General features: G+C 58.2%; 1 protein-coding gene across 14 annotated transcripts in view; it reads right to left on the reverse strand.

The window, feature by feature from the left end:
* The window catches only part of BCOR (BCL6 corepressor), a 121,565-nt gene that overhangs the window by 30,496 nt on the left and 63,210 nt on the right, over positions 1–27,859 (reverse strand). For 5 of the 14 annotated variants that reach the window (XM_013057504.2, XM_013057505.2, XM_004754904.3 and 2 more), the window contains exons 1-2: positions 19,843–20,134; positions 453–578 (exon numbers count right to left, since the gene is read on the reverse strand). In XM_013057504.2, the coding sequence (XP_012912958.1) occupies positions 453–538 (86 nt within the window). In that variant the 5' untranslated portion in view covers positions 539–578; positions 19,843–20,134. Of the gene's footprint in view, positions 1–452; positions 579–18,343; positions 18,611–19,031; positions 19,485–19,631; positions 19,761–19,842; positions 20,136–20,614; positions 20,704–27,859 lie in introns of those variants that run through there. The other 9 variants (XM_013057499.2, XM_013057503.2, XM_004754907.3 and 6 more) reach the window with 7 other exon arrangements.

The raw sequence follows: 27,859 nt of genomic DNA on the forward strand, positions 1-27,859 counted from the left end.
TAGAGGACACCGAGAAACCTGGGGCTTGAATTGAGTAAGGGGTGGCCATCTCCCCATTTATTACTGAGCAAACTATTTGTTTTAAAAGCACATCGAATGCCGATCCACCTGGGCCCACACTCCTGACATTTAGAGTTAAAGCAGCATATAGACTGGGATTAATTCTCCTTCATAAATATGAAATAATAAATTAAGGACGAAAGTGCACTGAAAGGCCGCTTTAGGGGCTAATCTTTTAAAGGGCGGCAATGCTTCGCTGAGCCGGGTTGCCTGTTAAAACTGTAAATCAAGGGCCGCCAGCTAGGCGGGAGATCGTTCTCCCCCACCCCTTTTGGGCCCACTCTGGCTCTAAGAAGGTAAGGGGGGCTTCAGCAGGGCTCTGGAGCACCGGGTGGGGGTGGGGCGGCACCCACCCTCTCTCCCCAGGCCTCACCCAGACAGGGAACATTCACCTGTCTTCGTTGATCCCACACATGCGGACCCTCTCGCTGTTCATCCAGCTGTGAACGTTCCCATACAGGGGGGTTGCTGAAAGCATGTCGTCTTCTTGGATGGCAGCTTTTCTTCAAGCGTCTAGTCTGTTTAAAAAAACAAAAAAAAAAAATCCCGGGAGGTTGAATAAAGAAGAGCTGAACAGGGAACCAGAGAGGCCCGCTTTCTAGGCAATTCATACAGAATGCAGAGTCGGGAAGGCAGGCTGCGCTCAATGTTCTACAGATGTCTGGGAGTCAGGGAACGCACCTGACCCAAAGGGTACAGGGGCAGCCCGCGACTCTCCTGTGGGCGGGGAGGGGGTTAAAGGGCCACGCGCCACACCATCCACGACAACTGCACACATCACCACCACCACCCCGGCCACTCCTGCCTTGTCCTTCCCCAGCCTTTGGGTAACATGCTTGGCAGCTTGCTGGGCAGCGATCTTGGTGGGGGCCACACGCCGGATCTTCCGCTGGGGTGCGCGGGGGGGGGGGGGGGGGGGAGCAGACGCGGACTAAGAGGATCAGGTCTGGGGGAGGGCACAAGAGTTAGGTGTAGTAACCCAAACTACCCTGTGTCTCCGGGGCAGTGGTGTGGACCGACTTAACAGATTGAGGGTTACACAGGGTCAGTGGGCCAGCGAAACACCCCACCCAGCCCTCGATCAGATGAAGCACCAACCCCGGGTGGTTTGGCCTGGGAGCTAGAGGGAGGCGGCTAAGTAATTCCATGATGCCTGCTCGCTGGGGACAAGAAATCATCAGTGAGCGCAGAAGTCTTAGCAGCCCAGGCTGCTGGGCTGCGAGCCACTGGCAAGCTGGGAGCAGGCAAACGCCACCGATTTTCCACCTACAGGGAGGGGGAGGTGGCCAGGGCAGAGGAGGGGAGAGCACCTCTCCCCGCCCTTCCTTACCTTCTCTGCCCACCACCCCCACCCACATCACATTCTAGTTTGCTGCATGAGTGAAGGGTCAGGACAAGCTGCATTTTATTAACAGGATTATCACGGCGCGTGATTTATCCTCGTGCAGGATTTTAATTGCTCTTTGGAGGTTGAGCCGTTTCTTTTGACTGCGCTTCAGCCCATATCCTGCTGTTAAATGCTGGGTTAATAAGTAGGGAGCCTTTAATGCCTGGGACCGATGGCCCTGGGCAATTCCCCAGTGCACAAACACATCGTCATCTCCCTTGTCCAGGCCGGGCCCGCAGGCCAGGCCATCTTTCCCCGGGCCCCAAAGCAGACTCTGAAATCAGCGGTGTGTGCAGATCGTTGGGGGAACTTTTCTTTCTCCTCCCGCACACACCCACCCACACAGTTTCCGAAAGCCCAAATGTTCCCGAAGTCGACACATTTCCTTTGTTAGCAGGGAAAAATATGCAAATGCTTGCTTTTACACTTGAGCACAAGGAGCAGACTGCCAGGTCGGCCCAGTTGGAGGCTCCGGGGTCCGGGGACTCTTTCTGGGAGTAACTAAGGCTGGGAGTGGGGGAGCACCTGAGAGACCTGAATCCAAAAGCCAGGCTGGTCTGTCCTTCAGCAGTTCTTTGTCCTAACTAGGCCTTTTGTCCACCAGTATCCCTGTCGGCCCCTCTATACACAGAACACCGTCTGTTAATCAAGAGCCACACACACAGACACGCGGCACGGAGTTGGAGCCCAACAATGATGCGCTGGAAGAGGAGGAGGAGGAGGAAGAGGAAGAAGAGGAAGAGGCCTAACTAGGCAGTTGCAGCAGGCCTGGTGGGATTCAGAGAAAGCGCCTTCTCCTTCCAACGGGCTAGACACGGTGCCCTGAAAAGACCAGCTGGGGTCTTGAAGAAGGTTCTGTGGGGGCTCATGAGCTTCTCTTCCTTCTTCCAAACCTACAGATCAAGCGAGGGCGGGGGGACACCACTTAGTCCAGGGATGACCACAAGGCACATCCAAGGGAGATTGTCTCCTCCCTAACCCCTGCCACCCCTTCTAACAAAAGGAAGACATTCTGGGTGGCCTGACTGGGAAGGTAGAGCAACATTCCTTGGTTCACAGGAGGCAGGAGGCAGGGGTCCTGGTCACCGGCTGCAACAGGGGGACCAGAAGTGGGAATGACCGCTCGGAACCAGCCTCTCCCGCCATGCACCCGTAGGAAAAGCAGAAATTACACCAGGAGCAAAAAGCATCACTAGATCAAGTCCTTAAGAAAATGATGAGGAAAGGAAAAACCGTGTGTGTGTGTGTGTGTGTGTGTACGTGCGCGCACACTCCTGCGAGAAAGAGAGAGAGCCCCTCCATGACCTCAAACTTCTGCAGTCCCCAAAGTGGCCTCCCCTTAAACAAGCTATAACCTCCCCACCTCCTTTAGCCAACACCTTGTGACAAGGACCTCTGAGCACCTGAGTGAGGAAAACAGGAAGGGTGCTGCCTTCATGCCCCCGCCTGGAAAAAAGGGGCTTTTCCTGAGAAGGGGCAGCCCGGACTTGACGGAAGGATGAAAGCGATGCAGGGACATCTGGGAGCACTGGGTGCTTTCAAAGCCCTCCTGACCCCTCCCCCACCCCTCTGGGGCCCTTCCTGTGGACTTTTCAACATTAATGCCACACACTTATGTGACCTAAATGAAGTGGCTTCAAGCGCGTGTGCACAGGGTCAGATGGAGTGGTGGGGAGGGGGCAGAGGGAGGAGGTTGAACATGAAGAAACGAGGGAGGGGGAGGTCCACTGCTGGATCCTGCTGACTACACACACACACACACACACACACACACACACACAATCTTGAGCTGCCCCATGAACTTTTTGTGAACTGTTTAAAAGTGGAGGTCTGTTGAACAAACAGCGGCGCCACTGCCAGCCATAATTTCATTGCAACAAGCTAAAGACTTTTAACTCTTCAGGTTCCTGGCCAAAGATGGAGCCAAGCAGAAAGGGCCAGTGAGCCAGGGCCTGGGCTGGCCAGGAGGCCCTTCTCTCGGGTGAGAGCCTGCTCCGGGAGAGGGGAGCCCCGAGGATCCTGGTGGGAATCCCCAGCAGGAACATCCTGGGCAGGCGTCCGGCTGGGCGGCAGAGGCCACACAGAGTCCAACCCCGCCGGGGTCGGGGTCGAGGCCCTGGGGACCTCCCCCACCAACCTCTCTGGGATGTGGAGCTGAGGGGACGCCAGGGTGAGAAACAACAAAAAGACTGAGAGGCAGAGATACAGCGATGCTCATCCCACTCCACTTCTAGAAGGGGTTGTTGAAATAGTTGGGGTCTTTTTTTTTTTTTTTAAACTCTAAGAGAAAGTGCTTCAAAACTGACTTCGCTGACCCTTGGGCAGCGGTGGAGAGGACAAATAATGTGATTTAGATGACAAACAGAGCAGGCACTATGCCACTATGAGAGGCTTGTTTGCCCTTATTTCTCTCTGAGTGCACCAACCCCCGCCCCCACCGCCCCGCTCTTCCACGTGCAGACTAGAAGTGCCAAGATGTGTGAAGTCACTCAAGAAAAGCACTTTACAAGCACCAACCTGTTTCCATGTTAGCTGCTAAAGCTACACCCTGGCTATGAGGTTTTAACCCTTTTTCCAGTAGAGGAGAGATGGGGGCCAAGGAGGAAGGACAGGGATGGGGAAGGTGGCTGAGAGAGAAGAGGTCGGACAGGGAGACTGAGGGAGTCTGGTGGTTTCTGAAGAACAGTAGGAATTGTAGTGGTTGCCCACTGGAACACCCAGTTCCGGGGAGAGACCAGTCCATTGCCCCCGAGCATGGACTCCAGCTCTCTGAATGGCAGTTAACTGAAAGCACCAGTAATGAAAGCAGGAGGGGCCTGGGTCTCCGGCAACAGACGTGGGCAGTCACCTGCTCTGGAAGCCAAGGGTTATGCTTCGAGTACTCGGCGTGGCGTGGACACCCGTGAAAGGACATGACTGGCAGAAAGAGGTTGGAGGGACCAAAATTAGGAGCTGTGATCCCTGAGAAGAGGCACTGCCAAGCTTGTGACAGGAGAGGCTCACGGAGCAGGACCAGTCACCACCATCCCACCCATTTCGGCCATGAGGACACCATTATGCCCTGAGGAGACAGAGAGAACTATTTTTTCTTTAAAGGCGATCTACCCAGATAGACAACAGCAGCAGGTTGGAAAGGGAAGCGGCAATGACCGTGAGTGGCTGGGATGCGCCAGGGGAGGGGGAGGCAGCATCAGACCAAGTTTGGCACCCTTCCTGTCTCTCCACTGGGCTCCTCCTGGCACCAGGCCACTTTTACTGCCTCCACCCTTGAGGCAGTGCTCAGTTCGAGTCTGCACATCACAGGTGTCAAGTCACCATCAAACCATTCCAACTCCTTCACAAGTGGTAATGGTGCCCCTTCAAGGGTCTCTCTCACCTGGCACCCCTTGCATCCATCAGGTGGTTATCCAGTCAGGGGCTAAGAAGGCCTGGATGGGTGGAGGGGGGCGGGGGGGGGGTTTGCTCCTGGCTCAGAAGGCCTAGCTGACATCAGAGAGCCCAGACAGTTTGCGTGCAGGGTGTGCTGGGAAAGGGGACTCCCTCACATCAGAGCTGGCTCTCTGTGGAGATCATCCAAGAACACGGTCACCACCACCAGTCTCCCAGCTCCCACCCTCATCCACAGTGTGTCCCTGGGCAGGTGGCCGAACCTCTTCAACCTTGGTCCCCTCATCTGTAAATATTTGGCACCGTGTTTTCCAGAGGATTAAACCGCACTGGTGACAAGTTTCGCCAGGCAAGAGCTACTGCCCGCCACGTCGAGCCCCCTCAAGCAGCATCTGAGTCCACCAGGCATGCTGTGTGCCATCCCCAGATCGTGGCACAGTTTTTGCGTGGGAAGGCTGAGGCAGGGACACAGAGGGGCCCAGGCCAGGGAGGGGTGACCTTCAGGAGACTTGTGTGGATTTCATCAAAGCCCAAAGCGAACCCTGCGGGAGCCCTTTTTGGAGCTGCTCCAAGAGCAGACTGAGTCACGCACAGCAGCACTTCTCTCCTGGTGTCAAGGAAGGGAGGGGTGAAGAAGTTCCTATTTTAGGATGGGGGGAGGGGAGCGTGTGGGGGTAGAAGATGAGAGGAAAACGCTCTCCCGGATGTGCACGGTTGGGGGCGGGTCCTCCTGGGCTGCTTTCCACCCCCCTCCCAGACATGTAGCTGCCGGGCGAGGGGGACCCCAAGACTGCCCCCCCCCCACTTCTGGACAGGGCCACAGGCTTCCGGGGGTGTGGCTGATGTTGGTGGCTGGCTCAGTCCACCAGCCCTCCAAGGGTGTCAGAGGGGGTGGGGGGAGAGATCCAGCCGGCCGAGGCGCTGTCTCTTTGCACACTCCAAGCCAGGGCATTGCCTCTGGGGGCGTCCCCACCCACGCCCCAAGTTTTGCATTAGTAACAGACTGAGCTGAGGAGCAGGAGGGGAGAGGGAGCGAGGAGGATGAGAAACTCGCGCAGCCCTGACCTTTCGAGCAAACCAGAGCCTTCCCTGCCTCCTCCTAGGGCGCCTGGGTCGGAGGAGAGAGCCACTGGGGTCGGTCGGGGGGTGAACTTGGCCCTCGGCGGCGGCGGCGGCCGCAGCCAGGGCGAGCGGGGGAAGGGCGCCCCTTCCCCCCGCCTCAGCCCCAAGCGCGATCGGTCGGCAACAAAGGGATTTTCTCTCCCACCACACACACCCATGCTGCTCCGGGCTCGCCCGCCCCTCCTTACGGCTCCTCCGCCAGAGGTCCCCGCGCGGGGGCCGCGCCAGGGCAGACGCCCACACCCTCGCGACGCTCCCCCGCCCCGTCTTCCAGGAACTCCGGCTCTCTCCCGAAGGCGGCCCGACCTCCGCAATCCCCAGTGTCCTGTACCCCCCCAGTTAACCCCGGGGGCCCTGCGGCCGGCGCTCCTCTAGGCTTCCCCTTTCCCGAGCCCCCGCCGAGCCCCCGCCGCTGAATATCTGACAAAAAGGAACTTTGGGTGGGCACACGCAGACCCTCCTGGCCCTGATCCTGGGATCCTTCTGAGCAGACCGGAGTGTTATTCTCCGCAGACGTGCCCCGCCCCCCGCCTGCGCCTCGGGCTAGCCAAGTGTAGCCAACTGTAAAGTGGGAAGGGGTTCCAGGAGGGGAGGCCCCTGCAAAGACCCACGGGAAGAATGGCTGCCAAACCGGTGGTGGGTTCCTGCCATGTACCACCCCCCCCCACCCAGGGTGGGCTACTGGACCAACACGGGACACTTCCCCTTCTCCCCTGACACCGAAGCAAGCCACCGCCTTGGGTTTTTGTTCCTTTCACTTTCTTTCAGGGTTGTGCCCCACACCACCACGTGGGCAAGAGAGGGCCCATCTGGAAGCTGGTGTCCCTCAACAGGAGGCAGCCCAGAACAGGAAAACCTGGGTGGAATGCGATTAATCACTCTCACCTCCCCCCCCCAAAAAAACCGCACACCTCCTCTGGGCTAATCCCACCAGAGGAGAGTCGGGTTGCCACTTGGGAGTCTGCACAACCTGGGGGAAATCCAGAATAAACCATCCATATCCCAACTCCAGAAGGGGTGTCCATGCACTGCCATCTCCACCAGGGTCTTGCAGGAATACAACATACTCCATACCCCCCCTCCTCCACCAAAGGGACAAGCTATAGTGTGAAGATATTAACAACAGCTATCAGGAGTACCCGCCCGGGAGGCACAAAGGAACTTTTTACGCTAAAAAGATGCCTCACACACGGCCCGTGATCCGCACTCTGGGTTCCCTGGCTGACTGTGCGCTGCCTGTGAATTCTGGGAGGGCTGGGAATGAGGGTTAGAGGACAAGAGGGGGCTCCCACTTTCTTGACAAGGAACAAAAGAAACCCCATGTCTGCTACTCAATCTTGGGATTCGGAACACCCCCCCCCCAACAAAGCTGTGGAACCACGACGGCAGAGAAGGGGGCCCGTGAATTTCTGTAGCTGTTCAGACCTTAATTACTCCTCCTTGATCCGTGGGACTAGACACGACACCGCCAAGGTTAAAATGCCCCGAACAGCGCCGAGCAGATGTGAGCGAGCTGGCAGACGCGCAAATGAGGCCTGCCTCGGAGCACGATAACAAGTGACTAATACATTGCATATCGTTGAAAGAAAATTATTTTTCTCTAATTTGCATTTGCTTGGGGAAAAAAAAAAAAAGCCAACCAGAGTCCCTCTTCACAAGCACGAGTCTAATCCTGGAAATACAGCCCGGCTGCTTTAAGAGAGCTGGAAGGAGGGAAAGACTGCCAGTGTTTTGGCGTTACAGGCTTGTTTATCTTTCCGCCTTTCCTCCAAGGCGAAACTCGTTTTGCAAGCAACATTCCTACAGAAAATGGCACACGTCATAAAAAGAGACCAATTTATAGAACTGGCACCGAAGTTCATGTATCACTCCAGAAGCATCTCCCAGCTCCCCACTGGGGAACCCAACCGGATGCAGAAGTCCACGTTAGGATTCAGAGAGGGGAGACCTGGGGGGCTGGGGGCAACAAACTCCATTTGCAGCTGTCCTTGGAGGCCGTACACCCGGGGAACAGTCACAGAGAAAGGCCATGCTACAGAATTCAATCAGCTCTAAATGATCCTCCAAAACCTGGGGGTGGGCAGGGCTGTGCGGGCTCCCACCTTGGGTGGGGGGGAGCAACTCTGACACCCCTTTGGCCCCAGGACTCCTCAGAGGCAGGCCCAACAGGGTCTCTGGCCATCCTGAACCCACCTGCCTGGGCCAGTTCTGCATCTCCAGAACTGGTGCGGACAAGGGGTGACTGCCACCACCAACTGCTCTCCCTCCCACCCTGGAGCCTCCTCCCAGCACCTAGTGGGCCACCGGGAGCTCAGAGGAAGCCCGTGACTGTGGGCATCTAACTGATCAAGTCAGAGTGGGAAGCGCTGTGGGCACACCCCAGGGCCACACCTTTGTGTCCTGAAGCTGAAGGCCAATGTGCTCTTGGAAGTGGGAGGGCTTGCGAAGGAAGGTTAAGGGGTGTGGGTAATCAGAAGCCAAAATGCACCCCTTTCTCCACCCTCACACGCCCAAAACACCCCCTTCTGGGTCCTGAATCTATGCACAGTGTTTCCAGCCCCGAGGAAAAGAGTGGTGAGTGCACAGAACGTGGCGCCAACCTGTCTCTCTAACTTGTCTCAGTTAGCAGGGCCATTTCCAAGGGGGAAAAGAGGGCCACCAAAGCGTCTCTGCAACTTCCAGAAAGCCTTCAGTTAATAACACATTGTTTCCAACAAACTTCCTTAGGGCTGCAAGTTATGCTCCCCAGTCTTAAAAATCCGGCCTCCGGGCACCTGAGGACCAAGGTCCAGCGATCCTGGCCACACCCCTCTGGAGAGGGACACTCGGGACCCTGTGGGCCCTCTCTCCCACCACCCCGCGGTTCAATCCCCCTAAAGCACGACACACCACACACCGACCTGAACCTCCACACTGATTCTGGGAGCCATCAAGGTGGGTGTTGGGGCGCGTGGTGGTGGGGTGTTGTGTGGGGCGGTGAGCCGCGTGGCTGACTTTTTCCCTCATGAGAGGATGAGGATACCGTGGCCAGAAAGCAGCGGCCACCTCTGCAGCAGTCCGCATGCTGCTCGTGCACCAACAGCTGTCACATTATTTGCACTCGCTGTAAACAGCCTTCACATTCCCCCCTTACCGCATAGTTAAAGCCAGACTAACAATCCACAGTTCGAGATCAAACCAACAACAGCAGCATTGTGTCTGCCTCCACTGCCTTCGCACCAAGCCCAGCAGCTGGCAGGTTTCTCCGGAACAAGGGGACCCCCCCTTCCCCCCCGCCCTTCCAGCTCCAGCCGAGGCTAGCCAAGGCAGCGTGCAGTTTGTCGCCCCTGATTGTAAAAGCGAAAGAGCACAGCCATGTCACCAGGATTTCGGTTTGGTTTATCAGCCCTCTCCCAGAGTTTGCCCCTCTTGGTGGCTGGGGGAGAAGCACCCCTCCCCCACACCCTCGGCTGGAAGGGAGGTGGTTCAGACTCCCAGGGTCGCTTTTCAGAAAGTGTAGGTTGCCCCGGGAGGGAGGGCGCGGCCAGGCTCCGGGTCAGGGCAGGGAGGCCAGCCGCTCCCTGAGCCAGGTCGCAGAGGCCAGGCGGCTCTGCACTTTCTGCCGCCTGCAGCCCCAGGCCTTCGGACGCCTTGAAAAAATGGTCCAACTCTGTGCGTACTTGCCGCCCCACTGATCAAAATGTCTCCTTTATGATTTTTGGTTAAGTCGAACATTTCCATAATCGTCATTATTAGCGCAAATTACACGCCTAATCGGTCCTTAAATAGATTTTAATTAAATAATCATACAAGGCTCATTTTATGACTTAAGAAAGGCATTACTTTTCGTTATAAACTTTCCACCAGGATATAGACTCACGATAGCAGACAAACACTTACTCTTTGAAAATCTCCAGTAACTGATGGGCAGAGAGAATCCTGAAAGATACTGTTTCACCTTCTGGAATCCCGGCAGAGACCAGACATAACCACATCTGTGCAACTTCCCTCTCGGGAAGAGATAGAGGATCTCTTCCTCCAAAGGCTCACTTGAGCTGTCCTCTCCTTCGGACCAGCAGAAAGCCCCAAACGCTATACTTTTCCCTTACCCAAATGCACAAACTCCTCCAGCTAGCTGGCTCCTTTAGGGACCACCCCTCCCCACCACCCTCCACCCAGCACCCCCCCCCCGTCTGCCGAGAGCGAGCTGGGGCGCAAAGCGGGCACGGCTGTGCTTGTTAACTGCTGTGTAAAATGCTGTTAATAAAATAATAAATACAAAGGACGGAGGCTGTTGGTTCCACGGCTGTTTTGACTGGAAATGCCTTGGCACTTGTCATGTGTTTATGGGAGGGCAGACAACTCCAAGATTTGCATAGTTTGGACATTTCTGTACTTCATTTATTCTGTCCTAAATGACGTAGGCCTAGAGCTATTTCAAGTTTGCATTTGTACAGAACTGTTGAGTGCCTAAGAGCTGCTCCAGTGAGACCAAGTTTTAAATCAGACCCAAGGCGGGACCGACCCTCCTCTCTGACCAGACCCCTTCTCCACCCTCTGCCTCCGTTGCCTGAGAAAAACAAACATACCCTCAATGATGACCCCGGGGGGTCCTGGCTCTCCCCACCTTCACCCCGTCTGGGGGCACCTAGGGTAAAGGTTAAGGTGTCTTCAGATTACAGGTAAGGCCTCCGGCTCTACGGTGTGGAAATCAGCGCAGTTAGGCGCACCGTGGCCATACTCTTACCTCTAAACTAGTGAGCTAAGATGCGGGGTGGGGGGGGAGAAAAACTGCTGGCCTGGTAAAACCCACTGTTCACAAAACAATGTCAGCAAAGGCTGGAAGGCATTCTTTAGAGAGGGACCAGGGATTCGTGCCTACTGAAGCTCTTTCAGCACAAAGGCTTTTAGGGGAAGAAGGGAAAAAGAGGGAGGAGGAGGGTGGGGGGGAGAGGAGAAGAGAGAGGGAGGGCTCCAGTTTCAGAGCAGGCATCCCCTGAGAGTCAAGAACCAAGTGTAGCTTCAATCAAATGCTGACTTCCCCTCTGGGAGTCAAGGAGGAAACCTGATCACAGTAGCTTACTACCGGCCTGGATCCATACAGGTCTGGTTTTCTTCTCATGCTGGTAATTTTTAAAAATACATATCGATATGTACACACACACACACACACACACACACACATATATATGGCAGCAATCCCTGGCAGACTTTATTGAAAACCACACTGAGACCTCGTAACATCCGGGCTTAATCCCTATCAAACAAACCACAGCACCTCTGGCCTCCGCAGCAGGCCACCCCCCTCACCTCCTCCAACCATGTCTCTCCCCTCTGGCCACTGGCTCCCCTTTGCCCTGCAAGAAGAACGGGGAGGCTGGCCAGAGATCACCTAGATAGGTGCCCGGTTCTGGAATCAATTCCTAACCATATAATGACCCCACTTAGGGGAGGGGAAAAAAAACTCCAAGCCCTTTCATATGGAACCCTTTAGAGCGCAGAACGCAAAGAGCTACAAAACAAAGAGCAGCCCAAGAAGGCAGACCAGAGGAGAAGCCTCCCAGGCGAATTTAACCTGCTGTCCTGCGTGCCCACCCCCCCAGCCCCAGGCTGGTTCTCAGGGGCTGTCCGAGGCAGCGGGGAATGCAGGCACAACCTCCAGGAACACCACCAGTCATTCAAAGCACTCCCTAAATCCTCAGGGCCTACTATGTGCCAAGTAGTCTTCTTTGATCCTAAAGGTGGATAATTATTCCCAGTCTTACAAATGAAGAAACTTACTGAGGCTCAGAGGCCATAAATAACTTGCCCCCAAGGTCACACAGCTAGTAAAAATGGGCCACGGTCAAACTCAGTCCTGGAGTTGCGGAGAGGAGCCAATTATTGGTCTAATTGTGCCATCGGAGATCCCCACGAATTTCGGAAAGCTTCCTGAGCCCTTGTATTCGAGGGCAGGGCAAGAGGGAAGCGCTGAACACCTATGTAACAGTCCACAAGGAGACCAGAACCCAGTTTCCCCTACAGCCAGTCAGCTCTTAGTCCCCTTGCAGTCTTTTCCCCCATTTCTGACACTTCCTACCCATCTCCCTACCCAAAAATACCCTGGTGTGAGGTGAGGTCAGGGCTTCCAACAAAGCTCCACTTCCAAGACCCCAGAACAGGCAAGGGTAGGTGGGTGGCTCCTCTCAGGGTTCTGTAAAAAGTGCTGACTCCTGGTACTAGGGCTGGGCACACCACCCTAGTTTTGCCACATAAGGCAATAAATCAAATTATCTGGATAGAGCAAAAGCCCTTTGGAAAGAGTGCCTACACCTACTTTTCCCAGGGTTTTAGGAAAAAACCCAGGGACCAAAGTGGGGTGGGAGGAGGAAATTCAGAGGGAAGTGGGTCCTAAGATACGAGGCCCTACTGGACCCCACGAAAGGCCAAGCCCTGAGCCAAGTGAGGAACTGGGATTATCTTTCATTTCTCCAATTTATCGCAGAAGCGGGGGTCTGGGCCTAACGTCGCCACCCGGCCCCATCCCCAACTTCCAGATCTGCCCCAGGCTTTCAGATGCTCCGGGAACTCTCCACACCCGACGACCCAAGCTCCACAGGGCCATCTCCCGCTCGGCTCGATGGCGACCGGGAAGGGCAGGGGCACCGGACAGTTGGCTGCCCCTGCGGGCTTCCCGGGTTCGACCCCGTGGCTCCTCCAAGAGGCCAAGGCTCCGGATGTGCGAAATGGCTCCCGGAGCGACTAGGCGGGCAAGAGCCTCGGTAGCTGGAGGAATCGAGGCGATGGCGGCGCCGGGTCCTCACCCCACTAGCCAGCCAAACACGCCCCCGACCGCCCGGCTGCCCCTGGCTCCCCGCCAGTGGCTCTGTCTCTCGCTCACTAGCTCGCTCTCTTAAACTTTCTGGCGTTGGCGATGGGGGCAGGGTTTCCAGCCTCCGCCCCCCTCCCCGCCCCCAGCTCGAAGCAGGCCCTTCCAAACCTCCAGGGAGGTGACCCCCCCCACGGCTCCGCGACACAGCGGCCCCGGAAGACCCCCGACACACACACCTTGAGCTACCTGGAGTCACCTGGAGCGGGCGGCTTCCCAAAACGATCGGCGTCCGGCCGAGCCTGGGGCTGCCGCGACCGGGGAGGAACTCCCGAAGCCGCCAACCGTCCCGGCCTGGCAGCTGCGCGCGTGCAGTGCGCCCCACACTCGCACGCTCTCCGACAGAACTTACGCAGGGGGGAGGGGAGGGAGTGGGGCGGGAAGGGCCGTGGGCTGCTGCTGCTGCTGCTGCTTCTTCTTTAAAAAAAAAAAAACTCTTTAGTTGCAAGAGTTTTGGGTGTCCCTGGCACGATTGCGAGCGCTCTGACAGAACAATAGAAATAGGGGCTTGCCGGAAATGGTGCAGGAAGACCCCTATAACCCTATAAACCTCTCCTCCCCTTGCCAGTTACTATTAGCATTAAAAGACCCCAGTGCCTTCAATGCGACGGTGCCTGTTTATAACTTTTTCCTGCTGGGTCCCCCTACCCTAAACAAGTCCCCCTCCTCACATTATGAAATCACAAGGGCAAAGATCGCTCCCCAATCCGTGACCTCTGGAAGCTCTCTGGGACTTTCACCTGCTCTGCCCCTGGCACCCCGACCTGACTCACCCCCTCCCCCAGTAGTTTCTCTGGTTTGCACCTAGACAATAAATTTAGTTTAATTTAGCTTCCGGTCTTTAATTTTAGCAGGTCTCCTTTTTGCATGCAAATCAATATGGCAATTACCATCTAAAAGCTCGCCCAGCCCCGGGTCAATGTAAATTGATCATTGTCCGCCTTCCACAAAATAACACCGGGAGTCTGTGGTGCATAATGAGATTATACTGGAAACTGTCTTTTAGATCACAAATTATATTTTATGCTGTCAGGATCTTCCAGCGGACTTCCCCCGCTAGTCTAATCAAGGGGAGCTGAGCCCGTGGGTGCTGGGGGGGGGAGCGGGGAGGGGATGGTTGGCTCGGGGAGACATGGCTCAAAAAAATAACCAAGTGAAGACCTCCTCGACTGGGGACAGGCACAGATGAGCTTGGGATGGGAAAGGGGGGCCTTCTACAGAAATATCGCGGAAAAGCATCGTTCATTAATTCCCATCCAGCACAAAGTCAGATATTCCTTCTAGGGGAAACACGTTGGGGACAATCAGCAAAAAGCCGTCGGGCCGGGCCGGTGGCCGCGTGAAGTCTCCGGCCAAGTACTCACGCCTAAGACGGCTGGGCTACCAGCGGGGGCAGCCTGAGAAAGCCGTCCACTCCTGCCCCAGCAGCTTTCTCACCCCGCCGCCGCTGCCACCTAGGCCCCAGCAGCACAGCCTGCTCTGCAAACAGACGGAATCCTGAGGGCCATACACACCCGCAAAGCAGCTAGGGCGGGCCTGGGCCTGGGCCTCCCCTACCCGAACCCTGTGAGCGGGCGGCCGAGGCCTTGGAGCAAGGATAAGGTCCTTTCTGGCCGAGAGCACCGCTCTCCCGCCCCTCCGCCCCTCTGCGGCCCCCAGGGCACGGGTGTGACCCTGGGGCCTAACAAAGGGCCTTCAGAGCTCCTTTCGGCCTCGGGCTGGCGGGGGGAGGGGTGGGGCCCACGGGAGGGAGGGGTGGGGCTCGGCCGCTGTAGTGGACCTTCGAGTTTCCCACCCGACTCCGCCCCCACCGGGCCTGGCTAGCTCCGCCGGGCCAGGCGCCCTCGAGGAAATCACCGAGGTGCCATTGTCAGGGCTGCCTCGCGCTCCTGAGGACCGTCCCGGAGTTGGGGCGGCACAGCGGCCTGCGAGCCTCCCGCCAGCCCAGCCCTGCCCCGCCCGACCCGGCGCGGGCTCCACCCGAGTGCGGTCTTCCCAATAAAAGCTGGAATTCCCGGCTGGGCTCAGACAAAGAGGGACCGCGGCAAGTCGACGCCGCGGGCAAACCCAACCCTGGCCTGGTTTACGTGAGCGTCTGGGGGTCACACAGGCGCCTGCTAATCCACCCTACCCCGCAAGGTCTCCTCCAGAAAAGGAAAAAAAAAAATTAAAGCATACCAAAATGAAAGCATACCTCCTCTTTATTCCTCCCGGAGGCCGAACTTCGCACTTATTTCGGTTCAATCTTTATCAATCCACCAGGCTGACAGCCACATTAGCAAACAGGACTTCAGAGCAGGGCCCCCATTTATCTATTCCTACCGACCTACTCCTCTTTTTCCTCTACCATCCATCCACTCAAGGTCAAGAACTCAAAATCTCTCAGAGATCCTCCTATCTGCTCCACACATGCCCTGTTCCCTACCCGGAAAGGGAAGAAACTATAACCAGAAGTCCTGTTAGTGAGCAAGGGCCATCCACCCTTAGCTAGGCCGCTTTGCCCTCAGTTTACCTCCAGCCTACCACACAGTTTTTTCCCTGCGAGGGAGTGCACGAAGGTGGTTGGGCAGCCCACACTTCCTCACCCAAGCTGTTCTGCCCCGGCAGGAAAGTCTTCCTCGGCCAAGGAGGAGTTTTTGTCATTCAGCCTGTGTATCTAAGCATGGATGTATGCATATGAATGCTTTTTGTGTTTCCAAGTGACCCTCTTCACACCTTTAAATGGGCTTTTGTCTCTGGAACGCACTTACAGAATTCTGCCCCAGTTTCTAGCTCAACAAAGTCTGGGATTTTCTCTTAGAATATCACTATAGATCCCCATATTTGCATACCCGTGTTTACATTCTTCTTGGCCAGTTCTTTATCTCTTCTGTATCTCTTGTTCCATGTGGGCATCGGAGCCCAAGTGTCTTGATTTGTCTCAGCACATGTCATCTGGGCCCACATCTTAATCTGAACATTCCTGTCTAGCGCCTACACCTCCCCACTACTTACATTCTTGCTTTGCCAGTAATGTGTGGCCCGTTCCCAGGCTAGACCAACATGGGTTTGCAGTTTAAATATAACTAGAGGATCCCCTGGACCACAAACCCTGAAAGAGGATGAGGAAGGAGGCAGGTGTGTTAACTAATTATTTATTTATATATAGGGTAACCCCCACCAATTTCGACCTCTAAGAAATAACTAGATCACTGTCTGTAAAGTTGAGTTTAAATTTCTAGACCCGTCCAAGGCTGACACCACGACTGTGCATACACATCCCTACCCAACTCCTGTTTAGAGGTCGTCTCCTTGCACATACCTGATTCGAACTCCCCACAAGTTCATGGTTAAAAGTGCATCTATTTATGCAGACAACTCAAGGACTTCTTGGCTGTCTCCAACGCATACCTGGACCCACTGGCCTGGCATTTCAGCCTCAATTCTTCCGTTTGCAGCAGTCTTGGTCAGAAGCCCCACCCCACTACGGTTCTGAGCCGACCTTCCCATTACTAGATCATCTGCACTAATTCTCTCTGGGAGGTCTAGCTCTACATCTCCCAAACTCAGTTCCTTAAGTGAGGGGTGCCCACTCTGTGTGTTCACGCCTCTCCCGTTGAGAAGTCCTGGATCGAACTAGATCATCTAGCAGCTGCGTTTGGTTTGTCGAAGAATCGAGTCCAATGCACCAGGATGTGAGCGTGCAAGCACAGAAGAGAAAGGAAAACCCTAGGCCCAGACTACCGCCCCGCCCCCTCCGGGAGGGGGGTGTACTCTGCCTCCAGGAATTTCTACCACGAACTTTGCCCCCCACCCCCCATCACACTCCCCCACTGCCTTTAAAGGGTTAAGAGAAATCCTCACAGCCTTCCCTCCACCCTGCTCGCTGGGCCCGCAGGCTTGCTCGCTCACTCGCTGCTCACGGGAGTCTGCCGCCGCCTCCGCGGCCCGCCCCCCCCTTCCCGTCCTTCAGCCGGGAGGGAGCCTGCATGCCTGTCTAGACCGATCTATCACAGGCACACCAACAACACCCGCGAGAGCGCGGAGACCCTGCCCAGGTCCCCCTGCTCGCACGGTACCCAGCGGACAGAGCCCGGGGAGCGTGACCGCGCCTGCGGGGTCGGGGGTGGGAGCCTCCGGGCGCGGGCCGCCCCGAGCGCACCGCGGGATCTTGCCGGCCCTGGCCCCGGCCCCCGGCGCTCCCGCCAGCCCGGCTGCTGGGGCAGTCACAGCTCTGCGCGCTGGGCAGTCCTATTTTTATCTTGTCTAATCCCAAACTGGGCGGGGAGCACAGGCGTCGTGCTTAGAGAACAAGAGATAGGCGAGGGAGGCGGGGAGGAGCAGCCAGGCTGCGACGCGAGCAGGAGCGAGTTAAAGACACAGTCGAGGAGACCAAGAGCAGGAAGAAAGAGCGGGCTGCGCGGGCCTCGCGGCGCCGCACGCAGCGCGCAGCCGGGAGAAGTTACACTAGCCTCTCCGCCGCCCCTCGCTGCCGGTCCCTCCCCACTTCCCAGCCGCGCTCTCCGAAGCCCGGGCCGCGGGGCCCCGGCCTGTGTGGGAGGCAGAGGCCCGGCCGGCCCTGCAAAGGGCTGGGGAGAATCGCTAATGAGCTGTGCGGCCCATTGATCCGGAGAACACTTCCTAATTAACTCTCAGTCACCTACTGGTGACAGCGCCTCAAAGGACAGCGCAGGGGCCGTGCGAGCCCCAGCCCCGACTTGCCTGCCGAGCGCCTGGCGCCCGAACCCCGCGCGCTCCCCTCACTACCCCAGGCAATCCCGGCGAGGGGCGGCGGATACCCGCACACTTAAGGCCAGCTTCACGTTAAAGCTGGACGGCACATTAATCACCGCCATCTCCTCCACCCCCCCCAGCCCCCAGTCCCTCCACGCGGTGAAATCGTGCCCAAAATAAACACGAAAACCGACACTGCAAAGCCCAGACCAGATAACAGGTCGGGATAGGTGTGGGAAGGGTCGAGAAACAAACGTATTCTCCAAGTGCCCACGTACAGAAGTCTCCGAGGCCGACAATTAAAATGCCTTCCACACAAGCAATTCCGCTGGCAAAACCGAATCCAACACCTCGTAAGGATTGATTTCGGCCCGCGGTGTCCGTTTCCAGTGCCACAGGAAGTGTCAGATGGCTAGAAATACCCAACTCTGTCTGCGTTCGCCACCCACTACCTTCTGGGGTGGGCCATTTCCTCCCTGTTTTCACTTCTAGGCCATTTTTCAGGATTTTTCGACAAGAGGCTACCCCTAGCACCGAATACCACTACCCCTCCTCTCGCCTTCTTTAAAAAAAAAAAAAAGAAAGAAAGAAAAAGAAAAAAGAAAGAAAGAAACAGAAAAGAAAAGAAAAGAAAAAAACAGCTAAAACCCTGAGCTGTCTGGTCTAGACACAGAGAGGCTGTGAGAATACCTATTTGAAGCGCGCTGGTTTCTTTTTAAGGTTTGTTTTTAAATACACATAACCCTCCCCCTTCCTTCGCTCTTCAATTCCCCCAACCCCCACCCTTCAGACGCCGGCGGCGCGCGCCCTCGCGCGCAGGCACTCACAGCCTCTAGCTGGAGATCGCGGACTTCTGGAAAAGATTCATTAACAGCAAATTAAGCCTCGCCCGGCCTCGGCCTACACGCGGCCAGACTCCGCCGTCTCGGGGACCCGGGGAAGTGCCCACTCGAAAGTGCGAACGGCGGGAAGCCCGCCGGGACCACGCGTGCCTCGAGCCGCCCTACTCCGCACACAGCGCCCCAGGGCTTGCTTGGTAAACAGCAGGCGTACGTCGCCGCCGCCCTGAGCCCCCGAGTTGGCGGAGGCTCTGCGGCGCGGCGGCCAGCCTGCTCCGAGCGCGGGCCCCGCGGCGCGGCGGCGCCTCGCCCTCCCCGCCTCGGCCGAGGATCGCGCCCGGGTGCGCAAGTTCCTCTTCGCCTTTAGCCTCTGCGCCGCACGCCCTCCGAGTGGGACCAACTTCCTCCGGCCGCAGACACGCACACGCCCAAACAGCTTCCCCACCAGACTCCCCGCTGCCCAGTGGAGGGCCCCGGTCTCTCGCGCCCCCCCACCAGCCGTCCGCGCCCTCCCTTCCCGCCGCCGCCCCCGTACATTCTATCCCCAACCTCTCTGGCCCCCCCGCCCCGGGCTCCCAACTTAAAACCTACCCCGCAACATCGGGGAGAGCGTGGGAGTGGGAGGGAGTCGCGGATTGTAATTTCACAAGAACATTTAAAAAACAAAGCGTCTGACCTGGCGGGCGGGCGGGACGAGTCGGAACCCCTCGCTCGGCTCGATTTCCTAGTAGTTTCTACCCCCCCCCTTTTTTTAATCCACGTGATTCGAGCTTTGGGGCAAGCCAAGGAAAAACCTGGGACTCCCCTCCTGAGCTGCGCAGCGGCGGCGGCGGCAGCAGGTCGAGCTCGGCTCGGCCCGGGGCGCCCGCCACACACCCTCGCGCACGCACACGCCGTCGTTCCACTAGGAGGAACGACCGGCCCCTGGAGAGGCGAGACCAGGCGGCGGCGGCGGCTGGGGGTTTTTACAGTTCTTTCCCGAGTCGAAAAAGAAAGCAGACGGGAACCCGCCGCCCTCCCCTTCCTGCTCGCGAGCTAACGCCGAACCTAGCTTCCCAGCTTCCAGCCCAGAACCCCCCCCTCCTGCGCCCGACTCGCGGCGCTCAGCGGCGACCGCGCTCCCGCGCACAGACACACACGGGCTGCAAACTTCCACTCCGCGAACTCCCTGCTCTCCTCCCGGCCCCCGGGGAGGCGGCAGGCCCCCTCGCCGCGCCCCTCCCTCCCCGGGGCCCACGCGGGGCCGCTTAGGGTGGCTGCATTTTTAATAACTTACATTTAGGAGATAAAACGAAACCGAGCCAAGCAGCCGAAGGGACGCGCGAAGCGAAAGCTTCGAGCTCCACGGGGTACACGAGAGAATCGGAGGAGCGACCCGCTGCGGGCGGGGGCCCCAAGGGAGGGGACCGACTGCAGCTCGCGGCGCGCCCGCCCGCCCGCCGCCCGCGCTGCCTGCCTCCCCGGGGAAAGGTGTTCCGAGCACTGACCTGAAATCCCCGGCCGGGGAGTAGGCAGGGAGCCTGCGATCTGGCGCTTTGAAGTTTTCCTCCCCCCCCCCCACCTCCTCCGCGAGCAGAGTCGAGGCGGCGAGGAGCGAGGGGCGGATGGCTGGGTGGGGAGAGGTGTGCGGGGCTGAAGCAAAGTGGGGTGGCGACGTTAGCTAGCGGAGAAGGAGCCGGGCCGGGGAAGCGCGGCGAGCAGCAAAGTTTGCCGTCCCCGGCTGCCCGCAGCCCGCTCGCGGTGCCGCGCTCGCTCGTCTCCTTCGCCGTCTGCTGCCAGCCGGCTGCCCTCGGGGTCGGCCCCGCCGAGGGGTGGGCTCTGGGCCGGGTGGGGGCGGGGCGGGGCGGGGCGGGCTCAAAGCCTCCGGGCAGGTGGCGACAGCCCCGCGCGATCCTCCGGGCTCCCGGGGCTGGGCCGGGCTCGGCCGGGCTCAGCAGCTCCCGCGCTGCCGCTGCTGCCGCCCGCGCTCGGGCAGGAGCCCCAGCGCCATGTTGACGGATCGCCGCGAGCGCCCGCTCGGGCTGGGTGTATGTGAGTGTGCGAGTGCGTGTGTGTGTGTGTGTGTGTGTGTTGGCCAAGTCGTCCCTGCGCGGCGACAGCGCGGCTTGGGCTCCCCGCCCGGCGGCTCGCGGGCTCCCCCTCCGCCGCCGCCGCCGCCCGCCTCGCTCCCGCTCTCGGTCGCGGTCTGGGCTCCGGCGCGTCTCCCCCGCAGCCGCCGAGCTCGGCCCGCGTTCAGCGAGGAGCGTAGCTCTACCTCACCTTGCCGCTGGGAGCCCGGGCTCCGTCTGCCGCCGCACGCCGCGATCCCAACGCGTCCCCCTCCTCCGTTCCCTCCTCTTCCTCCTCCCCCTCCCTCCGCCCGCCCTCCCTCCCTCCCTCCCTCCCAGCAGCCGCCTCCCCTCCCCCCGCAGGCGCAGCGCTCGGGCGACAGCCGCCCGCCCGCCGCCGCCGCCTCCAGCTCTCGCAAGTTTGAGCTCCCCCAGCCTCCGCTCACCCTCCGTTGCGGCGCCTCGGCGGTGGGGTTGCGGAGGGGTGATTCCCTAGGAAAGGTTTGCCCGAGTTTCCCCAGCCGTCATCGACTCCCGGCCGGGCGCGTTTCGCCTTTCTGGGTCCGTAGCCGGGACCACTTGGGTGGCTCCCCACCTCGCCCCTTGCCCTCCCCTCCCCCGCTCGGACCGAGTTGGCTGCGCACACCCGGCCCGGGCGCGCGTCCTGGGCGAGCTGGAGACCCGCTCGGGCGGCGGTGGCGAGGGCGGCCCGCTGATCCTGAGCGGAGGGGATGGGGGGCGGCGGGGGCGGCTCTCCCCGCCGCGCGCCGAGACTCCCCTCGCTACCCAGAAGGCCAGTGGAGGACCGCAATTACCATAAAGCGCCTCGCACTCTGCGCAGCCAAAGCTGTCAAACCCCAGCGGCAGCCACCGCTGCCTCCTCTCGCCACCAGCACTGCGCTCTCCCGCTCGCGCGTCCCCTCCGAGACCCGGCAGAGCCCGGCGAGTGCGCGTCGGCGCCCACCCTCGCCCTGGGTCGCCCCTTCCTGCGAGAGGAGCCCTGGCCCATTCTGGTGTCCAGAGCTACCTGGAAACACCGCGCCGGGCCCCGGTGGCCGTTTCGCCCGAACTCCGCACTCGAGTTCCCCGGACGTTTCAATTGTGTGGGAATTGTTTGGAGAGGCGGGGGTGGGGGCGTGAGGTGGGGAAGGCAGTCCGTGGGGCACAAGGAAGCGGGGGTGGGGGCGGCAGGGGAGCGGAGATCCGCCAGAATTTCTCCCCCGTTCACGGATATTTTCGTAGTCTGCACCTCTGATGGTTGGAGGCTCCGTCCTGGCCCCTCACCCCGGCCTCGGGAGATTATCTCCCGCGTTTTATTTTCCTTGGCAGGGAGCAACTTTTGGCTTACACCGTTCGCCCCATAAATTTCCACTCGGTAACGTCTTGCTGATCGGTGCTCGGCGGCGGCGTACAGCCTGCGCCCGCAGCAGTTCAATTCAATTGACACGTATTGAGCTTCTCCAGCGCACCCCGCGCGGCGCTGGCCGCGGGGGGAGGGCGGGGGCCGGCGGACGGGAGGGGGAGGCGGAGAGGCGAGGTTCCGGCCTCCCTGGAGCGCAGAGCCTCTAGGGCGAGCCGTGAAGCCCCAGTTCGTGAAGCTGGCGGGAAGGGGTGGGAGTGGGGGAGGGGTGTTCCGGCCTAGCCGCACCCAGACCGGGGGCCTGGACCTCACGGCAAAAGGTGATCCTACTGGGGCTCTTCGCTAGAGTCTTTTTATGCTGAGGGTGGGGGAAGTCTCTTTCTGCCTAAGGACAAGATGGTGCAGGCTCGATGAGAACATCAATCCGAAATGGAGGTAGCTTGTAAATCCACACGGAAAGTTTTAAAATATCCTGGAGTGTCTCCATGCCAAAAATAATCAAAAGCATCTCAAGTTGATTACGAAGTCAAGGTCAAGGCCAAAATCAGCTCTAGCTAGCAGAGCCCTTTCAAAAATTAGACTTAATACTGACTGCGGGACTGGTGTTAGGTGCGATGTTATTTATTCTGTTTTAGTTCTCAGTACATAGTTATAAAAAGAGCCCCTTTCAAAGCAGAAGTGAAACATCTCTACCGTTTGAAACCCGAAACTTCGGGCCGAATTAAATCTTCATGCTCCAGAGCTGCTTATAACAACTGATGTAAAAGACAGGCGGGCAAGTGCCCCCTGAGAACAGTGCCCAGCCCTGCTGGGCCGCCACCACTTCCAGGACCCGTGCCTGCATAATGGCATGCACGCCTTTTTCTTCCCGGTCTTTCTGGAGGTGGATGTCTCTGAAAGCTAACCCACACATTTTTTTAATCTCCGGTAACAAGCAGAAAGACACCTGGACTATTATGCTGTAAAGCTATTTTTTATAAAGACATTTTAGGGCCAGACATTAAAAGTTATTAGACTGAACGCATGCGAGTTACAGACACAGCTGGAGAGAAGGCCTCTGGTTGTGTGTTGTAGCAACATTTCTTTTTGAAGCGACTCCTTTTATTCAAAACAAGTCTAAAATAACTGGGAAGGCTGAAGTTGGGTATTTGTGGGGAAAGTCTCTGAACGTGGTTCCAGGCAAGGAGGCCGCCGTGCCACTGTGGGCCACGCAGGAGAGCAGAGCTGGCCTGGGTGAGTGTGGAACCGTGCCAGGCTCTTCCGGCTCGGTTAGGCCGCCGCAGAGACCCTGGCACCATGCCCGGCCACCTTCTCTCCCCTTCCCATGCCTCCCCAACTCTCCCCCCAGGCACAGGCTTTTCCCGGAGTTGCATGTAACCGTCCAGAACTTTTGGAAAATCCAGGAACTAAGCGAGACGCGGAGCCTGCAGCCTCTCAGAACCCTGTGGCCTCCTGGGGCTGCTGACAAAGGGGCCTGTTTGTCTAACTTTAAAAGTCCTAGAGTTAAAATGAATTGGGGGGGGGGGTTGTGGTGCTGTAAATTCGAGGGGGCCGCGAGGAGGGCTGACTGTGGGAGAAATTTGATGCTGGAGACAAACAGGCCAGTAAATTCGCCTTTGACGTAATTTGCAGCGTTCACCACCCGCAAACCTCCCCGCCCGACTTTTTTTAAGGAGCCGAGCCTCCCTGGTATCCCCGTGCGGGCTGGTGGGATTAAAGGGTTTTCTTCCATCTCTGAGGGATACATTTTCCAACTCCGTGGGATTTTAAAAATATCTTATTAAGGGAGTCCTAAGAGGCACGAGTGTGTATGTGGGGAAGGTGGTTCGTGACTCACTGGGAATTAAAATGTGAGATTTTCCGGAGGTGCTCTAAGGCAGGGAAGGGTTGGGAGTTTACACCTATTGGCCTGGGTAGTTGGAATTGTTCCAGGGTGGAGGAGGAGAAAGCTCACACAGGGCAGTCCCATCCTGCGTCCCCCATTCAGGAAGGGACTCCAGGTGCTGGGGACACCTTGGAGCCAGCAGAGTGTAATGCAGCCGTGGCCTTCCAGGGCTCCCTCTTCCCCTGCCCTCCTAGGAGTCCCCTGGGAGCTGACCTGGGGGTCAGGCCGCTATACCCAGCGCTCAGCAACGGGAGGATTTCAATGAAAGCAGAGGAGGAGGCAGAGAGAGGCCGTGAGTGATCGCAAGGGAGGGGAGGCAGCATGGGCAGTGGAGAAAGAAACGAGATCCTAAAGGAGAGGCGCGGGGCTAACCCTCTCCTACCTGCCTCTTGTCCCCTTGGAAAGTCTGTCCTGGTTAGAATATATGGTTCGACCTCGGGCTCTCAGGCACTCTTCTGGTGCAGATTCGACCCCACCTCCGCAACTAGGCAAGCAGGTTGGTGCCTCAGGGAGCAGGCCTGGAGCCTGGCCAGACTTTTTGACCCAGGCTGATTGTGCAAGACCTGCCAGGACCCCTTCAACACCATCAACCACTGCCCAAGTCTGGGGGAAAAACCACACATCCCATGATGAGGTCCTTACCTGATATTTGGGGGACCCTGGGGTTCCAGCATTGTGGGCACAGTTCATTTGTAACCTATGCATAGGATCTAAAGCACAAGGCTCTGTAGGCCCCTGGTTATGCTCTTCAGAGACTGTTCTCACATTTATGCCGCTGATTATTGTGATAGGTGGGATCTGGGTGATCACAGATAATGTATTTTCACTTCATATGGTATGAGGCAGCCTCTTAACAGTAACTATTTTCAACAACACATACTAACAGTCTTCACTGATTCTTTGTGAAAGAACTCTGGGCTTACCTAGCAGCCCCGGAAGATTCACTAGCACACCCAGTCCAAGCACAGGGCATCCTTGTTCCGGGGAGTTCAGTCATCTGGAAACATCTAAAGGTAGCTGCTTTCCGTGCAGAAGTCTCCTAGACTTAGGGGTCCCCAGGTTGAAGATGGCTGTTCTTTCTGCCTAGCCTTTGAGGGGTCATTGGGCGTTTCAGGGAGGAGGGTCCAAGAGGCAGGCCCAGCATGATAGCACCAACTAAATGCCTCTTGCAATTTCTGGTGTGGGCTTTATTAGTGGCAGGCTCTGGGGTCCTCCAACTCAGGCACCCCTGAGTGAGCTGCCCTTTGGTTTACACTGAGGGGTTCGCTGAGTTGATAGGTGTCAGCCTAATGAGCATAAATACCGGGAGGCTTCAAGGAGGCCTTGTGTTGAACTCCATCTGGCCCTGGCTTAAGAGCCCTCAAAGCTGGGGCGCGGGGTGGATGCTCCCGCAGATAAACCCGGACGCCGAAAGCCGCCCCAGCTGCTTACTTAGCAAGTGGGCCTCCCGCTCCTATTTGACCCGGCCGGGGTCAGTGGGGTGGGGGGCAGTGAGTGGGAACAGCGAGGTAAGGGGGCGGAGTACTGTCAACTCCTTGGTTGAGGACCCAGCAGGCTGGCTTTCCTCCCCAGCCATTTTGTATCCAGCTTCCCTCCTCCACTCCCAGGGGAGCCCTGCGGAAATGCATCCCCCGGAGCCCCAGCCCCTTCGCGGGCATCACCTGGGGACTGGAGGGATCTGGAAGGCTCCACCAGCCTCTCCCTCAGGGAGAAAGGGAATAGGGCCCGGCTTAGGGAAGTGCGGCGCTGATTTGTCTCTAGAAACCTGTAAGGCCCCCGAAAAGTCCGGCGCGGAGGTGAGTGGCCCCGGGTGGTGGCTTCGGGGAAGGTCAGCCGGAGCAAAGCTCAGGGCCAGCGCCAGGAGGGGATTCCACGCGGCCTGATCCACGGCACTTTTTACCTGCTCCCATTCCCCCTCCGCCCACTCTGCTCTGCCTTCGCCCCTAGGGGCCCCTCCCCATCCCCTGAGCCCAGTGCGTTAGCAGCCGCGCAGCCCCTGGCCGTCAGTGCGGGGGAAGGGGGGCGCTGGGTGGTTTGTGTTGCGAGGCCTGACAGAACCTTCTGTGTGCGGCGGAGGGAGGAGGCTAATGCATAATGCACAGCGCCTGGAAGCCCGGCCATTAGCGGCCTGTCGGTGACACAGACAAACGACTGAGAGAGAGGGAGGGGATCCAGCTCGCTCTGGAGTTTAAATATACCAGCGTGGAGGGGAAACGCCATGATTTAAAAGTGTGTGTTTGCAGACACTCGCATATATTTTAATGATTTCCAGCAGGCCATGCGTCCCAGTCTTGCATCCCCCTCCCCAAAAGGGGGATGTGTATGGGGAGGAGGAATGAAGGCAGAGTGAGAGGCCTCAACCCGAGACCCACCGCCAGCTTTTGAGACAAGGGGAGGAAAGGCTGGTAAACGTAGCACCGAGAAAGCAGGGCCTAGGGAAAGCCACACCACCCAAGGCCATCCCCAGAATTTTTTTTTTTTTTTAATCTGGCCATCGAAGGTTTCCATTCTGGACTGGACCCTCTAGTTGTACTAGACAGGCCTGGAAGAAAGAATAAAAATCCTGCCATCCTTGTTCTCCCCCCTCCCCCGCCCCAGGCACCCACAATTTGAATCTTACTTTTCCACTGACAATCCGGAGACCTCCTTCCTCCCCATTTAACACACCAGTGTTTTTTAGCAATTAAGGCGAGAAGGGGGTGGGGATAAAGATAAGCCAATTTTTTTTCCGCCATGCAAGTGTGAAAGATAAGATAACGCTAAGCTGGGGCAAAGCGGCTGCTTACAACCTCCCCTCAGCGATTTTGATCGGTCACTTCTTATCTCGAAAAAATGCTTTCGAAAACTGCATCAAAAAAAAAAAAAGGAAAGAAAGAAAGAGAGAGAGAGAGAGGCCGAAGGAAAGCATTTTCATTTGGAAGTGACATTTAAAACCCACCTCCTCTACACCAGCAAACCCTTCCCCGACCGCGGGGCTCCTCAGGAAAAGTCGCACCTCGACTGCAGGGTTTCAGGCTTTCTCATGGAGGGGTAGGCAGGATTACTAGTGTAATTAGGCTGAATAAAACCAGGGATACGTGATGAGGGTTTATTCTGCGTCCGACCTCAAGCTCGCAGCCCGGCTTTCTGCTCTTAGTTACTGACCAGCGTTGTGTTTCTCCATCGCGCTCGCGTGTTGAAGCTAAACAGGTAGTTCGTGTATTTGGGAGGCCCATAGACCTATGTCGACACGAAGTGGTTGTTAATGCGAAATGATAAGACACTCTGCTGGGTTTTGCAGTCCCCCATCAAGGAAGGAAAAGGTTATCATATCATGCACACCAGAACCCGAGAACTCTCAGACGAACCGGACTCTCGGGGAGTTTCGTAAAATCCTCCCCACCCCCCACCCCCGCACAAATATTTCACGAAGGGGTTTCCGTAAGACTTTGTATTTGTTTAGGGAGGTTTCGGTATTGAACTCCAGGCTCTCAGGGCAGCCTGTAAACTACCCCCAGCCCAGGAGCTGGCTCCAGATCGCAAACATTAAGGCGGGCGCCCCCGGCCGAGTGGCTGAGCCACAGTGCTCATCTCGGGCTCAGAGCTCCTAGGCTCCCACCACCTCGCCCTCCATCCCGGGCTCGCACACCGAGTCTGCCCCCTCCGGGCCAGGCTGTGCGACCCACAGCCCGGGGCCAGCCGCGGCCGGATTGTCCCCCGGGGAGCCGAAACCGCCGAGTGGGGAAACCCCTCCTCTCGCCCTTCCCCGAAAAGCCTGGCCGCGGCGTAGGCGCCGAGCGAGCGGGCATCCGCTGACAGCCGGGCCTCACGTAAGGCCTACACGCGTCCCATTAGTCAGCCTGAGTTCCCCTCGGGCGAGCCGTCTGGCGCGGCCCCAAGGCCGGGCGCGGGCGGGGAGGGGTGCGGGGCCGCAGCGAGCGGGGAGCGGGGCGGGGGCGCGGGCTCTGCGGGACCCGGCCGGGCTCGGTTCCGCGTTCCTGGGCCGGCGAGTAAGCCGAGCTGCCGGGGCAGGCCGCTCCCTGGCTGACGCCGAGGCGCCGAGCTGCGCTTCACGTGCCCGCCATATCAGCGGCCGCCGCGGCGGCGAGAAGAGGGGGCAGGGAGGCGCGCCGCAGCTCCCGCGGGGTCTCCGGCCCCCGCCTCCTCCTCCGCGCTGGGGGGCTGGGCCGGGACCACCCCGCAGCCCCCGTCCCCGCTCCAGCCGAGAGCGG

The sequence above is a fragment of the Mustela putorius genome, unplaced genomic scaffold, assembly GCF_011764305.1.
Source record: "Mustela putorius furo isolate JIRA1106 unplaced genomic scaffold, ASM1176430v1.1 tig00003836_pilon_pilon_pilon, whole genome shotgun sequence".
Lineage (NCBI taxonomy): Eukaryota > Metazoa > Chordata > Mammalia > Carnivora > Mustelidae > Mustela > Mustela putorius.